Source organism: Hyalella azteca, unplaced genomic scaffold, assembly GCF_000764305.2.
Source record: "Hyalella azteca isolate HAZT.00-mixed unplaced genomic scaffold, Hazt_2.0.2 contig16984, whole genome shotgun sequence".
Classification (NCBI taxonomy): Eukaryota; Metazoa; Arthropoda; class Malacostraca; order Amphipoda; family Hyalellidae; genus Hyalella; species Hyalella azteca.
Window position 1 is genome coordinate 570,978 of NW_025946787.1, and position 17,315 is coordinate 588,292.

At 36.3% G+C, this 17,315-nt stretch overlaps 1 protein-coding gene across 1 annotated transcript in view; it reads right to left on the reverse strand.

The window, feature by feature from the left end:
* LOC108678549 (Down syndrome cell adhesion molecule-like protein Dscam2) overlaps positions 1–17,315 on the reverse strand; it is a 71,674-nt gene that overhangs the window by 35,170 nt on the left and 19,189 nt on the right. The window contains exons 8-13 of the mRNA XM_047885117.1: positions 15,824–16,058; positions 11,833–11,943; positions 8,040–8,184; positions 1,859–2,010; positions 1,487–1,597; positions 1,004–1,165 (exon numbers count right to left, since the gene is read on the reverse strand). Of these exons, the coding sequence (XP_047741073.1) occupies positions 1,004–1,165; positions 1,487–1,597; positions 1,859–2,010; positions 8,040–8,184; positions 11,833–11,943; positions 15,824–16,058 (916 nt within the window). The remainder of the gene's footprint in view (positions 1–1,003; positions 1,166–1,486; positions 1,598–1,858; positions 2,011–8,039; positions 8,185–11,832; positions 11,944–15,823; positions 16,059–17,315) is intronic.

Sequence of the window (17,315 nt, forward strand, 5' to 3'; positions counted from 1 at the left end):
TAAAGCGTTCAATTCCGTATGAAAATACGAATTCGAAATAGGTTTCAAACGAATTTCACGAAGGATTTAAAATCAAGTGCACTGAACTCATGGCTGGCGCTCGAACCATCATTCGTTAACGAGAAGAAAATAGACCAAATGACGATACAAGAACCGTCGCTTGATACTGCAAAAAAAATAAACTCTATGATTTTGCAAAATTATCGCTCGTTACCTCTAGTAATGTAAACTCATTGATGCTACCGGAATCATTGAGCGTTACTGCTAAGGAAGTTGACACAATTATTTTTCAGGAATCACCGTTCGCTGCTGCAAGTAAAATAAAGCCAATGATGTTACAGTAATTATCGCTCGGCAATGTAAGGAAGAAAAACATAAAAATGCAGCTGTATTTTTTCTAAATTATAACTAATGAAATGAATGATAATGAATCTAATGAATTTCTAATCGAGTCGAGATTTTAAGACATCAATATTTTGAACGGCAGACTAATTTATATGGAAATAGGTAACCATTTTGAATCAGAATATTTATCCGAAGTCACCAATGGAAACAACACCTATTGTACTATCGGGGGCAATTTTAAAAAGCTATAATTCCAGCAATAATGTTACGAGTATGACAAGAGTTTGTTATATAGATTAAATATCATTACTATTAAAGGTATTCAACTGTTAGTTGAATTAAATTCTGTAGTTAAGCTACGTACATTCGAAGAAGTTTCAATGTACGCGGCACTATATTAAAAATTTAAGTATCACGACGCAGAAGCAAATCAAGAAATAATTTACAACTCAATGGTTATAAATTCGTATCATCAAAGTTAAGGCGGGATTGTGTTCATCTGAAACTTGTTGATGTTATTCCTGGTAGTTAGCAACTACCGATGGAATTCACCCACAATATGTCGAGGTATATGGTCTGCTTTTAACTGAAACTTGTTAATTTTATTCTTTTATTAGTCATCTTTTTTTATTAGTCATCTTTTACCGATGAAACTCACCCACGATGTCGAGGTGCATGGTCTGCGTGGCAGTGTTGCCCTGCTTGTCGGCCGCAGTGCAGGTGTAGGAGCCTCTGTCCTCCTTCTGGGACACTTGCCTGATGGACAACACGCCTGAGATGCTCACCTCTTGGCGGCGGTTGTTGGGCAACACTCGGCCATCTATGGGGAGGGGGACAAACCACACGCTCAGAAAATAAACACGTTATATTTTCTAAATAGTGACTCATTTTCATACCTACAACACGGGCAGAGAACGGGTATATCGCTGATACAACCGAACTGAGTCAGGGAGCTTAATACAACAGCAGTCCCATTCACGATAGAAGTACCATTCACTTCTCTAAGTGCAGGCATGATTACGGGAAGGTCTTTAAGGCAATCCAAAAGAAAATTTTTATATATAGATTAGCGGTAATTTTTATGCATATGAAATGGAATTATATAAAGCATTTGAATGCATATTAAGTTAGGAAAAATCACCTTTAGCCCAGGTTATGGTCTCGATGGGGTACCCGGCGACGGGGCAGCGCACCCTGAACGTCTCCCCTGCCACGGCCGTGACGCTGCCCAGCGGCCGGACGTGTGGGGGACCTGTCATCACATTAATAGTCCAAATCTTTAACAAATTTATTTATAAACAGATGATGAAATCATTAATAACAGAATGTTTTCATACCAAAATTACATATCATTATAGTCATTTCTATATTAACAGCATAAATATGCGACATGAAAGTCTAGTTTTTTTTTGGTATTCAGGGTAGAGTGACAGATCTATAATTGCATGTTATGGCATCATAAACAAGAATATTAGTTATGAATATGAATAATTTTCTTTGCTTTTCGTCTGACCGTAGACGCTGAGCGGTGCCTCGTGGGTGACAGACGACGCGACGTTGGTGGCCGTACACGCGTAGTGGCCGCCGTCCTCCACGCGAACGCTGCTGATGTTCACGTGGCCGACCACGTCACCCAGTCCGGTCACGTGTTGCCCCACCAGCATCCTGCACGTAGACCAAGTCAATGGTTCGTTAGGAAATGAGGCGTCGGATAACTGACAAAGCCCAATAATTACGCACTCTAATTAGGAACATTTTTAAAGTGACGTCGTCTTTTCATTCGTTAAAACCTACGAAGTCGCCCAACGATTCACCAGTATTACAGCTTCGGTAAATAATTGCCTTAGTTATCCTTTATAGTGCACGCTTACCAATAAAGTCAATAATTACGCACTTTAATTGAGCACATTTTTAAAGTGACGTCGTCTTTTCATTCATCGTAACCTACGAAGTCACGCAATTATTCAATCGCAATAGAGCTGCGGTAAATAATTGCCTTAGTTACCCTTTATGATACACAATTATCAATAAAGTTTACGACACAGCCTCTTGAATTTAAATTGTGTAGTATTAACAATAGTAATTACCATGGAAATTGAGTATCTAACTAGTCAAAAACAGTAAATAAAGGCGAGTACATACGTAATATACCTACGTTCACACTAGGAGTAATGCTGGAAACATAAAGACTTCTTATCTCTATAAATTAATTTATTATTTGAGTAGAATTTACAGTGAAAATTGCAGTAATAATTATATTCGTATATTTAAACTTGAATAAAAGGAAATGAAAAATGAATAAGGAGAAATAATTTGCAATGCAGCTTGGAGCTTAGTTTGAGTTCTAAACTTCCTCACAAATTACCAAGTGTCGATGTTATCAAGTTTTTCAGGTAAATGAGATTAATATAGCGTGAAACCTCGCCAATTTACTTTCAAAGAGATCATTGAATTCAGACTTCGAAGCTGAAAGCAAGCATTACAACTTAGGTCATTCCGTGACCGTGCTGAAGTTCTTAGTTCGTATTCTATCAACAGAACGAGCCAGGAGCTTAAAGAAGCACTCAGTATTTAGGACTGAGGATATTCTGAGGAAGAATGTCCTCAGGAGGAAGGATATTCTGAGGTGTATCCTACCTCAGAATATCCTCAGAGGAATAGGAAAGAATATTGACAGTATTAATGAGTGAATTTTAATTAAAGGTTTGATTAGTTTCTAAATTGATTGAAATTCATTAAGTGCAAAAAATATGATTGCAGGAAAAGTGTCTCTTTAGGAAATATGTTGAAATACACGATGCGGTTCTAAATAATTTCAAATGATGCTTGATATCTAACTCTCACAAAACTATAAGAAGAGGTTAAAAACATTATTTATTAATATAATCGTCTGATGTGAGAGGAGTGAGATGTTGCATAGGTCAGTAATAGCATTTGTATGTTTCGAACGCATGATCAACATAAAATTTAAACTTCTATTAATATAGTCACAGCAAGAACGATTGGAAATTTCTTTTTTAGCGCAAATTAAAATCCTTAAATATTGGGTAATATTAGAAACGTAATAAATAATATCATACAAAACGTTTCATTTGCCTCTAATACGAATTTTTTCGATTGCTTTTTTTATTCAACTCACTACACGGTCATAAAACGAATAAAAAAGTACTTTATCAATGAAACCAATAATAGTGATCTGTTTCTATTCGATCGTATTATAGAATTATAACTTATACGCGTCCAATGGTGCAATGAACTAAAAGAAAACGATAACTTTCTTTCTCTTTATCCTGAAAAAAAACAGTCGCAATTGCAGATTATAGCACGAATTTAATTAATATACATTTTTGCTGTAATTTATTATTCTTCTATTTAGAGTTAGCGTTCTATGATAGCAAATTGTAAGCCGATTCAGTATTGCATCCAAAGCACGGCTACATTATAATGTCCTCCGCAAATCAGACAGGCTGACGAGCTGCAATCGACAGCATCGATCGACAAGGTTGACAGTTTTTAGTGTCTGTTGAATTATGGACTTTTGTAGAGTCTTTCCTGTGAGAGCATAAGTCCCGGCAATCTTCATGCCTCTCAAACAACTCGTATCCTTGATGTATTAGTGTTATTTCGTCTAATAATATAGGCACCCTTTATCTGCATTAAATATTTCGAACCTGTATTTCTAAAATAGTTGAAGATTATTGTTGCTGTAAACTCTGTTACAGCATGAATAGAAGCTTTGCGGAAACATATTATTTCGGCAGATTATTAGGAGGTAAGTTACATAAGCGCCGATAATTTTTTTAATTTCATTTTATGCTATAACTTTAATAATGCTTGCAACAGAAAATAACCAACAATCATTTCCTTCTGAATCTCAAATTAAAATCCTGTATTTTTACCTTTATTGAAGGCAACGACGTCATTTTAAATCACCAACTTATCAACTGTGAAGCTTCCGCAAGACTAATATTGAATCATTCAAGAAGTGTACCTCCGGTTATCTATGGGTGAACAAGAGTTCAGATTGTTTACTTTGAGACGTACGACAGATTCCTGGAACAGTTGAGTTGCTATATTTACTTTGAAAGGTCCTTCTTATTCTAGAATTTTTCAGGCACAAGCTCGTCTGGGATCACGCGATGAAGCATCGTCCCTCAATCGAACCTCGATAATTTATGTTGCAGAGTTTCTACAGTAATTTATTTAGACTAGAGTTGTGTGCATGTAAATAATGTTTATTGAGAGTTTTGTGTTCTAGGACGATGCTGAGGTCACTGATTGTCACTGGATGATTTCTGGACAATAAATTAATTGTGATGATGGTAACCACACACTTTTAGTCATAAAATTCAAACATTGGGAGTTATATTTTGATTAAATACGGGCATCTTTAACAATATCTTTACTTGTTAGTCGATAATATTTCTTGAACAGATGCCAGTTATAAATCTTGTACAGGACAATCTTGTTTACACCACTGTTTGGAAATTGTAAAACCGGTATTATATCATATAAAACTGATATTAATTTCATCTCATACCTTGGAACTACTAAGTCATGTTCCTGTGCTCCTTCCTTGGTAGAAAAATTATCATTGTGAAGGAAGAAAATAGTAAAGAATAATCATGCCGCTCCGATCGAGCGAACTTATAAGCTGCACAGCTACAATGGTTCCAGAATTAGGTGAGCAACTTTTCTTCCTGCCAACAATGCGTTATTAATTGAACAAATTTACTACAATGTAACGAATCAACAATTGTAGCCTATTATGAAACTCCATCATTGCAAGAATTAACTCGAAATCGTTAAGAGTATGAATAATTTGCACTGCACAAACATGAAAACACGATCAGGGCATTGCTTCATCTCTCTTTTTAAACATTTTCACGCAAAGGCCCAGCAGGGAAATATAGTACCCGAAATACTCATTAATCTTGTGAATCTGGACGATCGATCACTGATGACCGAAAAAGACTGACGTCCTAGAGATTTTTAAAGGAGCATATTGCTCGAGTACGGCACACAAAACTGGCCACCACAAAGACATGAACAAAGGAATCGTGACAGTAGATTCATTTTATCTTTCTCTCCGCCGCGTATAAAGTGATGACCTAGGAAGTTATTAACTATCCGCTCAACAGAGGGGCTGAATTGTTGACTGAACGACATTTTGCAAAGTAAATTCGTTCAGAACTCACGCGATTCAAGAGCCTATCATCATTGAAAACTATCGTATTCAATCTTAATTTTAATCACAAGACACTAAATTATAATAATATATCTAACTAAATTTTCAAATCAACTCCATGTTCACAAACATAAATATCTCAAATTGAAGTATTCTAGAAACAGTATCTATTTTCAGAACCTCAGAAAAGCTTGAATTTGAAATTTGATCAGATCTCAACGACTGTTTCCTAAAGCCGATAACATCAAATTCAAATTGACTGCTCCCGCTATTTAAGATCCAGCTCGCTAGCACTAAATCATGTATTAGATGGCATCGTTCACGATTTTCAAGCAACAAAGATCATCAACCTTAATTCTTTAAATAATTCATCAAGAAAAAGTTCAAAATTCGGGTTTTCCTTATATCGCGAGCGCTTTGTGCAATGAATCATCCGGGGATGAACAGGAACGAAAACGTTCTAACTTGTGGGAAGGATAGGGCAGTCCCAGTGTGGCCGATAGATCAATCAGTTTGGCAGGTTCAACATAAAGAGCGCTGCAGCGTTGAAAATATTTCGAGCTGAGAGACATGCTCTAAATGAAAGGCGTTTAAAATACGCATTGTCAGGTGCGAAGAAGATGAGAGCATGAGAACATAATGCATTGGAAAATCCCGCAAGAAATAATTTACTCGAATTTAGTTAGGAAAGTATTATTTTCGTGAAGTAGAAAATATTTTTTTAATACTCGTCCTAATTAATAAGAAAAACATGTTTTTGATATTTTCGTGACGAGTGACAAATAAAGATATGTTAAAATTGCAACTCAGTGTGAATTGTGTTGATCAATCAGAAATCGGATTTCCAATATCAATTGTGTATATGTATCAAGGAGGTCCCTGGCATAAATTTCAAAATATACATCATAATGTCACTTCAAATTCCGAACTTTTCTTTAAACCATTTATAGTGGTCGCGACACCTTATTTTAAGTTCACTGAGAAACAATTTAAAAATCATTATTTTGCTTCCAATATTCAGAAATTCATAAAAAACTGCGGAAAAATCCAATTAATCCAGAACCGAACGTTGCCTATTCCTTTGATGTAGGCGACAGCTCTCGGAAGCTTTCTTTAATATCCTAGCAATGCTTCTCAAACCTATAAGCTTTAGATCTGTAATGGAATTTGTTACGCAATATTGTTCCTGGAACGCAAAAAAATTATTCTAATCTACATTGCAATCATCACAACGTATGGAACCTCTAACAGTAGTCATGAACTTTGCATCCCAAGAAACGCCTATCAACGAATAATATAAATGGATGTGGTAAATAATAATTGATGTTATTCATGTAATATTAATTAATTAATATAATATCACGATCAATAATTCTCGTACATGGTAAAATTTGATTGGCATAGTTGTAGTCGAAATTCTACCTATGGAATGCATTAATTTATTGCAATCCAAATGTATAATATTGGGTTTTAAGAAATGTATTTAAAAATTACCGCTACATTCGTAAAGAAATTAAAGTCGCTTGATAATCCTGTAATTCCTTCAGGGATAAGTTATCAATTTAAATAGGTTTTTGTTGCACATTTTGAAATACGCATGCTAGGATGCAGAGCAGAATCTTAATGCAATTTTAAATTGATTTTAAACACATTTGGAATTGGGGAACACCGAACTCAGCACAGAATTTAAATTTCAGGTCAAAGTAGATAGAGTACTATAGAGAAATTTTAAAGAGATAAAAAACGAGGGAAATGGCTTTAAAATTAAGCAATTTTAAAAATTTTATTTATTTAATTTTATTTTAAAATTAAGCAAATTGGCAATTAAAATTAAGGTTAATCTGAATTTCATATTCTGACGTTTCAAATTTAGCATTAGGAAGCTTCAATTAGCTACGGATATCAATTAATTGCCAGTGAGAAACTTTTGTTTCTTAACAAGCAGGTATTCGCATGACTAGTATCAGGTGAAATTTTTCTGTTTTTAGTCTCGCCGATTCTTTGTAATCATCCAAAAAATTCTCTGACCATTTTCATGATTGAATTCGTCAATTACCACGCTAATAATTGATTGGCGTTCATAATAAAACATTAACCATATTTCACTGGATCTTTTTGCCAGTTTTTTTTAATATCATACAAACTCATCGACTGGGATAGAGGGAAGCCCCACAAGAATTTACAATCATCGACTGCGCTGGTCTTATCCCAATGCATTCACCTCTCTGACTGGGGCACAGAGAAGCCCCCACGAATTCACAATCATCGACTGCGCAGGTTTTATTCCAATGCATAAAGCCCTCCAGGAATTCACAATCATCGTCTGCGCAGGTTTTCTTCCAATGCTTTCACCTCTCTGACTGGGGCACAGAGAAGCCCCCACGAATTCACAATCATCGACTGCGCAGGTCTTATCCCAATGCATTCACCTCTCTGACTGGGGCAGAGAGAAGCCCCCACGAATTCACAATCATCGACTGCGCTGGTTTTATTCCAATGCATTCACCTTTCTGACTGGGGCAGAGGAAACCCGTCGAGCGTCCACGAGAGGGTGGGCGTTGGAGTGCCCCGAGCAATACACTTGAGGGAGGCGCTCGGTCCCGGCCGCATCTTCTGACTGATGAACTTGTAGAGCAGCTCGGGCGGTGAGGCTGTTTCGGGGTAACAAATCTAAATTAAGTGTTTGATCCAGGGACGCTAATTAAGTGAATGTGATGAGCAGCTAATAGATCGTTAAGTGTAAGACGGAGGGCAAGGAACTGAATAAATATTGTTATTTAGATTAGCATACGCACAGAAACTTGATTTACATAATTGATACAGCGATCTTGCATTTTTTGTGACAAATCTAAAAACACTCATTGTTCTTGCTCCTTAATAAACTATCTGCACGAGGTTGAAAAACTGCTGTAGTGGGTGCGCTATTACGCTTACTTATAGGAAGAATGCAGAATTTATTTACCTCGACAGTAATGGGCAGAGAATGATGAGAATTCTCAAGTTTGTGAAACATACCACGAAATGACGAAATCAAATACAGAAAAAATTTTATAACGATAAAAATGATCATCACCAAACTATTTTTTGATTCATGAATGGTGCGAAAGCGGAGAAAAATACAACAAAACAGAGCTTGCAGGGACGTAGGAAACAATCAAACATCACTTGCTCAGGTGGCTAGCTGTTGTGATAGCGAAATGTTCACAAACATTCTCCTGATTCATACGGCACCGTTGTGCTATTTACCTAATATTTTTGCTATACGTAAGTGAAGCAAATATAAAAGTAATTGAATGAAAGCTTTACTTTAATTTGGTATCTCCATTAGCAGCAGGTTCATATCTCACGTTCACATGGAGCAGGCACCGCGTGGTGCCACATGAACATTAAACTAATATCTGCATTGGTGCTCTAGGGAGCGAGCGTCGCGAGCCAATGTTACATGCATTACATTATAATAATTATGCTTTAGCTCAATGTTCTGAGCACGCCATTTCATAAGCTGAAATTCAATTTCCTGGCAGTAGTTTTGAGATAATGGAGGAAAGATGTTTTAAATTTATAATAATGCTTTAATACTGAATCTCTGTGCTGCGAGGAGAATAAAGCTTGTACATAATTTCTCTGTATAATATATTATACAGAGAATGTGAATTATAAATCAAATTGAATGTTCATGGTGATCTCATATTGTCTGCTGACAGAAAAATGATATCGCTAGTACTTGGACAGGAAACGCTTGACTTTTACAGCGAATGATTGAGAAAGAATTCTCTAAAAGATGTTTCGAGATGCAGAATGCAGAAAATTAAAAAGGAAATCGATCTGATTTGAAAATAAAATGTCCGCCCTGCTGTACAATACGATGTAGATCTGAATTTCCTGCAATAATGTCGCCTAAATTATCAGTCGGATTTTCTTCTCAGAATCGAAAGAAGTTGCTAGAAATTTTCATCAAGCCCTTTCATTGGTCTAATATTTTTTTTTCTCGATTTGAATCGTGAAGGACAGCCTGAATAGGATCAGCAAATAACTTATCGGCAAACAATTTTATTGGAGTAATGATAAGAGTCAGGGAAGGAAAGTAAATTTCGGAAAAAATCAGTATTTTTGACAGTAGCTGCGAAATTTTGATGGGTAATTCTTAACACTTTTTTGAAACTTCCAACTTACCACGTACAAATTAAACCTCTGAATCTGACTGATATGGACAATGCTACGTGATATGTGCTATCAAAGAACAATGTTTTCAAGTTATTTTCATTTGATGAGAGCATCTAACATCCAACGGTGACGCCGTCTGCCCAATAACTACTAGTTTCGATTATGTGTGAACACGGTTTATATAGAAATGTCACCATGGTTTTAAAGGCACTATCGTATAATTATCAGCCACTCCAATAGCAGAGCAGCATGAAGGAGCTCCTCTTTGACGGCATAGACTATCGGACTGCCTTTATCAAGCTTTTTCTCATTAGGCTAATGCCCCCAGACGACCTGAAGCTTCGGTGTATCTGGAAATCTTGAGACTAGGATGCACAAATAAAGATGTGTGTCTGCTGCTCTAGTTAATTAGAATGACACGAGAGAGAAATTCGGACCGAACTATGGTCCACATTAGCAGATGAAATGCTACGAAATGGCGAATAGAGCACGTCGTTTTAAAGGATTCACGAACTAGACTCGTTCTGGATTAAGTACTCATATTTGGCTGTGTTTTATATTTTCTTGCTACATCACTTCGAAAATATTCATTAAAAGTCACGCAACGAATTCAGAAGTATTAGTTTAGTATACAGGGTTAATATAAATGATTAACCCAATTTAGTAAATTCGCATTCATATAAGTAAATTTAAAATGAATAATTTATACACCAATAGAAAGAGAAATATTCATAGTTTTTTTAACCTATTCAAACGCGGAATTATTGGGCGGTGGCGGCGGTAGTTAGAATATCAGTAGTATAAATGAAGATCTGGCTCTACACTTCTGGCCACCGAGATCACCTGATCTCACCCCATGTGACTATTTCTTCTGGGGTTACGTCAAGGAATTTACGTCCCGCCTCTATACCAGCAACTCTGTTTACGTCCCGCCTCTACCAGCAACTCTGTTTACGTCCCGCCTCTACCAGCAACTCTGTTTACGTCCCGCCTCTACCAGCAGCTCTGTTTACGTCCATCCTCTACCAGCAATTCTGTTTACGTCCCGCCTCTACCAGCAATTCTGTTTACATCCCGCCTCTACCAGCAACTCATTTCGTCCCGCCTCTACCAGCAGCTCTGTTTGATCTGAAGAACCGTATCACTGCTACGGTGCACTAAGTAATAGAAGATATGCTTTCTCGTGTGTGGGACGAGTTTGGCCGTTTGCCGTTTACCGTTTAGATGTTTGCCGTGCAGCACAAGGGGGACATATTGAACATTTATAAACATGTGAAAAAACTTTGAATATTTTATTTTCAGTTGTGTGTAAATTAGTCATTTTAAATTTATACTTAAATAGATACGAACTTGTTATATTGTGTTCATCGTTTACAATAAGCCTCTATAACAGTGGGTATGAGTAATATGAATCTTCCGGACTGGTTACAATTTTGTAATCCTGGAAAATTCTTCTGCGAAGGAAAACATACCAAAACAAGCATCAGGATCTCTAGAGCAATTATATTTTTAATTTAAAACGTAATACAAACAATAACATATGCCAAAGTTATTTATAACATATATTGCAATTTTATACATTATAATAAAAATGTGTTTAAAAATTAATTTCTAAAGACAACACTACTAAAGAGGCCAGTGTCTCCGATGTTACACATATACAATGAATTTCTTATTTTATTTGTACATCTAAAAACAATTTTTAATATTTTTTTAATATACAAGAAAATATCTCATTAATTTTTTTATTTATTCTGTAAATTGATTCAAGCATAGTTTCCGACTATGCTTGATCCGACGCAAATGTGCAAAATTACAGATCGATTGGGCAGATAGAAGTGTGTTAAATATCGATTATAAAATTTGTAGCAGACAGAAAAACAAACAGCAAGAAGTGAAGTTAAAGAGAAATGCTGTAAAAATAAAGACGCAAATTAAGAAAGAAAATTGTATTGGTTGATTTTCAGGTTCAGGGCCTATACTATCAAAAAATGTTAAGAGATTGTAAGGTCATCAGCCAATCATTGACGGCCTTTCGAGCAAAATCCATCAATCATTGACAAGAAAGTAGAGCGTAAGTACTTATGTTCACGCAGCGAGTTTTGAAAGTATGGCCCCAGGCAAATATGTCTCACCTCCGAGTCGCAGCTCAGCCGCGTCTTGCAGAGTCGTGCGGTCTGACCGAGCGAAGCACTGATACATGCCCGCGTCGCTCCTCTGCGTGCCTGTCACGCGCAAGCTTCCGCCTGACAAATAATTATTCAATATTTTGAAATTTTATGGAAATTTCACTGTTATTTGATGTTAACACCGCAATTATAGTCTTTTTGGATGAAAAAACATAATTTTTTATTTAAATCGCTGCGTCTAAGAAAATTTACAAACATTTTTGGGTGGTATCAAACTCGAAGATACAAAACCAAGAATTAGGGACATCGTGCTCGCATGAGGGAGAGAAAACGATGATGAGCTTTTAGTTGAAAAAATGGAAACTGAGGAGAGAAAAGTGAAAAAATAGGGCCCTCAAAAGCCAATCACACTGTCGTAGACGTTAAAAATAAGAAGCTCAGACTCTAACAATAGAGTTGGGCAACCACAGAAGTCATTTTTACAAGCAGAACTGGAAGGAAACCATCGATGCATTCAAAAGAAAATTTTTGCCTTAGCTAACGACTGGGAAAAAGTTTAGGAATAGTCTTTCTAGGAGGCTAAAAGCTTGACGAGTGGAGAAATGATTTCATGTCGTTTAATATTTATAAAAAATTTCTGAACTGACCAGTACGCTGTAGCATTGAAGCGCAAGAATAAAATGCAAAAAAAGAATACGAAAAAAAAACTGGAAACATCGTCAGGACACAAGCCGGAGGCAGGACTTCTAAAAGAACCAGCTCGTTCCTACGCCGTTGTGCTCGTTGGTGCGCAATCATTCGTCAATCAATAGAGGAGTTTTGTAGGTTGAAGCTCCCATTTTTTCAAAAGCACTTTGAAGTCACTAGAAGCTAGTCGAGAAGATTCAACGGCATTTCTTCAATTTTTAGTTAAATAATATTTTTAACCAACTTTGATGCGCCCTGATGCAACTCCGTGAAAAGGGATAAGTTTGTTTTAATCGAGAGTCATCTTCAGGACATAAAATGAATTATTCACGAAGATTATGCAATCAGAAAATAGAAATATAATTTAACAGCGATAACAACAGCGAGATTGCAGAACTAACTTCTGTTCGGAAGGAGAGCTTGAATTTCAATGTGCAGTCTTCTATCCAAATTTCAAAAACCTAAAATGTCTTAATTTGAATGTTTAGCTTGACTATAATTATTGTAAGACCAAGTTATTGACAGATCTGACCTGTTACTGCAGCGAATTGCTTTTAATCCCATCGAGATATCGACATATTTCTCATAACTGAAGATGAAAACCACAATAGCACCCATTCCTTGTCTCTTAACTATACTTTAGTAGATTAAATAATCGACAATATAAGAATGTTTTTTATACGGTCCGTTCAACATTCTTTACTTGATTCTTCAAAACTTTGCTGCGCTTTGCAGCCCAGAAAAACATGACTTTTTCCCTCCTCATCCACAAAGTCCGCAGTCTTTGTTCTTTCATGCTCCCCTCGGATTACAAGAGCGTTCCGTCGTTGGCAGTGGTACAAAAATCACCCACTATTCCGCATCAAAGTTTCCACTCGTTCTTGCCAATATCGAGGGACGAAAGACCAAACCTCCTCTTTACGTGGCAAAAGGCAGGTAGCGGTGCAGGCGCGCGCAGAAATTACGAAAAAAATATAACTCAGTACTCACTGCAGTGAGTGACAGAGAGCGCATTTTCTCGTCGACGAAAACTTGAGGTCACGGACAGACGGACAGACAAACAGACAGACGGACAGAGAGACGGACAGACAGACGGACGGACGACATGGCGAGCACAATAGTGCATTTTTTCCATAAATGAGAAAATGCGCTAAAAACGTCAAATGAGAAAAACTAGGGCAATAATCAGCACAAGAAATTATGAATGTCTGCACTTTACAACGCAGAAACGCCATAACTGATTATTGGCAAAAAAACCATGAACTTTTCGAAAAATTCAATTTTCACTATTGATAGGAGCAGGATAGAGGTTTTATTGTGTGTCAATCAAGATAGTCGTTATAATTTAACGTTTACCGATAATTCAGCTTCTTAAATTCATACATCAAAAACCAATTAATTACCTTTCATAAATCTGACAAATGAAACAATAGTTGAGACCCATGAAGCCTTTGCATGGAAAATATGTTCAAATGTGCGCTTTGCTAATTTCCATTGACTAAATCATTCAATTGTATGATAGCTGAAAATGTTATTAAGCATGACAGATGGCCTTAACTTGTGAATAATGTTCATTTTAATAATTATAAATTAACCAAAATATATAAGCTAAAGTGAAAATTAAAAAAGCTTTTGGAGGCAACGCAATAAGTAAAAAACTCTTAGACATTAAAAAAGCATATGCAAGAAGTTGTTCAAGGTTCAGAGTTAAAGTAATTTTCAAAGTTTTGCACAAAATTCAGTACTTTTTCCGTGAAAGAAAAACCATTGTGGAGATTTAAAGATTGATCGCAAAACAAATGTTTAACAATTATTTTTTAATAATTATTGTTACAGTGTGTTGTACTATGGTAAAATGTGCTTGTGTTTCTAGGAAAATATTCGGTGATCCGTCAAAATAATGATTCTAGGAAAGCTAGAATTACGTTATTCAACCCTTTTCCCATCACATTTCCCATTGCTGCATCACCTCCATGGAACGGCGCGATAGAAGCGCAAGCACTGAGAAAGTAATTCTTGTCATCTTGAAAAGATTTCAAACGGTTTCTTCTTTTTATTGCTCCTTAAAAAAATGAAAGTCTAGTTCCGGACGGAAGAAAGCACACTCAAAATGCCTTCAAAGAGAGACCTTCAAAGAAAAAGGAATAGCCCGAAGCTCAATAAGACTTAAAAGGTACATGCACCAAGTTTTTACAATTGCTAGAACTAATAAGGTCATTGTTGAATATTTTAAATAAATAGTATTACAAAAAACTATAGGTATGAATTTTATGTCGATTCCCGCAATTACTTGCATGACCCTGAAAAGAATCAAAATGATTTTTTCGCTTGGAAAATAAACGAAAATTTAGAAATCGTTTTTGAAACTCATCCCGAATTGTAGAAAAACAAGAGACTTTTAGATATAAGTGAAAAATAAATCAGCTACTTGAATTAGTAGGACAAGTATGCATTTTTACTAAAACATTTTCTCGGCGAAAAAGAGTCCAAAGCATGACACGATAGCAAAACGGCTGTTCGGGCTATGACAGCAGAACTGTTCCTTATTTTCATTATATCAACAATCACTGAAAAACATCTTAAAGCAAATCTCTCTACCCGAGAACGTCTTGCTGTGGTTGCTGCCCTGCAGCTTGAGCCTCCAGTTGTCAAGAAATCTGCTCTAAAAAGCGCAGCATTTTGTTGCAGAGTTTTACTGTGAGATTCAACGCGCTAGACGGATGTGCTTACTCATTTTTTATTATAAATTGTCAGCCTTGATCTTGCGTCTTATAGTTTGCCTGAAGATTCCTTGAACGGAGTTTTACCGCTTTTGGAAAACAATCAGTTTCTGTTTTGACCTACAGTACGAGTTTCTTGATGTCAGTGAGAATTAAATAAATCTCAAATTTTTTAGCGCGTACGCGGAGAATCACTGAATCACCTGAACATTATTTTACAATTTTTTTTACTTGTAAATTTACTTCATTTGTACCTTGAGAATGATGACTATAAAATCAACGTGATTTCACAATCTTGAAGACTATTTGATAGTCTTGATTTCATAGCCATGAAAATGAAGGCTATGAAGTCAGTATGATTTCATAGTCTTCTTTTCATTGGTTTTACCATAGAGCGAGAAGATACTTCATGCACAAATGTTTCATGAAGGAATATCCTTCTAGCTTAGTTAATATATTTTTAAGAGACATTTTTACACAATGATCAGATACCATAAAAGCAGAAAAAAAGCGCAAACTGAGACACGTGTGTATCTATAGTTTCATAAAGTATAGTATCATAAATTCTATAAAAATCAAGTTTCACTGACCTGTGATTACAATACGGGAAGAAGGAGCGATAATTCTGCCGTCTTTGTACCACGTATAGCGCGTTGCGGTGCCAGGGCCTCTGCCCCCGGAGCTATACTCGTGGCCGTAAGTCCACGTCGTGCTGGAGTCGCCCTCGCCCACTTCACACAAGAACTCCGTGCTCCCTCCAACGTCCACGACGGCAACTTTTGGCTGAACTCGCACCCAGGCAGGCACTGACCGCGTCACGCGAATCTGAGGGAGAGTATAACGGGACCGCTCAAAATAACCGAATCTGAGGGGGAATATAACGGGACCGTTCAAAATAACCTTAATAATTGTTACCGGCATGCAACGATATAATTCGAGATGAGCTCTGTGATGCTGAATCGTGAAATGTCTTTGAAGCTTAAAATTAGTCGTGGGGAGCTGAGATTTTCCTACATGAATAGGGTAAAATTGTAATGCCAGAAGCATGATTCCTACCAATAATAGAATAATTGTTAAATGCCTAAATCATAGAATTAGTGCATGACAGATTTAATGTAAAGAGGCGTTTGAGTTACCCGATGTAACTCCATTAAAATGTAATAGCACCCATAACTGATACACTGGCGTCTGGCAGGTCGCTAGAAAAAGGTTTTCCTTTCTAACTAAAATTTTTAAATATTAGTCCTTTTGCAAAGAAATCAAAATAAAATGGATTCTCGTTTTTAAGCATAGAATTTCAATTTCATATATACCCGTTACTTCGTTTGAACTATTAAGATCTCTTGACTGTTTAAATTGCAAGTTTATCAAGAATTTGCAAGCAAAGAAAATAACCAGAAAATTCACCCTTTCTTATAAAGGAAAACGTTTCGGAGTCCAGCTCCATCGTCAGTTCAGTCCAGCAGTTCGCGTTCATGCCGATAAGTGCAACGTGCCCGTGTCCGATAGAGATTTTCGAATTTTAGCTTCTACAACCGGGGTTTCTGACCTGCGAATTTTTGAGACCCTTTATACTTTTAAACAAAGGCTTAGTTTAAATGCCGCCAACAGTTCATATCCCATCGAAATTGTAAATAGAGAGGTTTGTCTGCTCATATTTACTTCATTCTTATTTGTTTTCATTTGACGATTTATGTTTCAATGTGAATTTATTTGCTAATTGTTTGTACCTGTGTTTTAAGTTTTGAACTGACGATAGAGCTGGAAACGTTTTCCTTATTAAGAAATGGTGAATTTTCTAGCTATTATCTTTGCTTTTAAATTCGGTTGAACTCAAACGGGCAGCTAAGAAACAAGTTCTGAGTTTTAATCTGGAGAATTTGAGACTCCAGTAATTAATCAATATCATACATTTTCTGCGTCACTTTTGCCAAATTTAAAGAATAAAACTTTTAAATGCTCTGAAAAAATCCGTGAATTGCAAATTCCAGGAACAAGCTGAAATTGTTCTATATTATGTATGGTAGCTTAAGATAATAAAATCCCCAAAGTCTGATTAAAAATAAATCTAGACTGAATGGA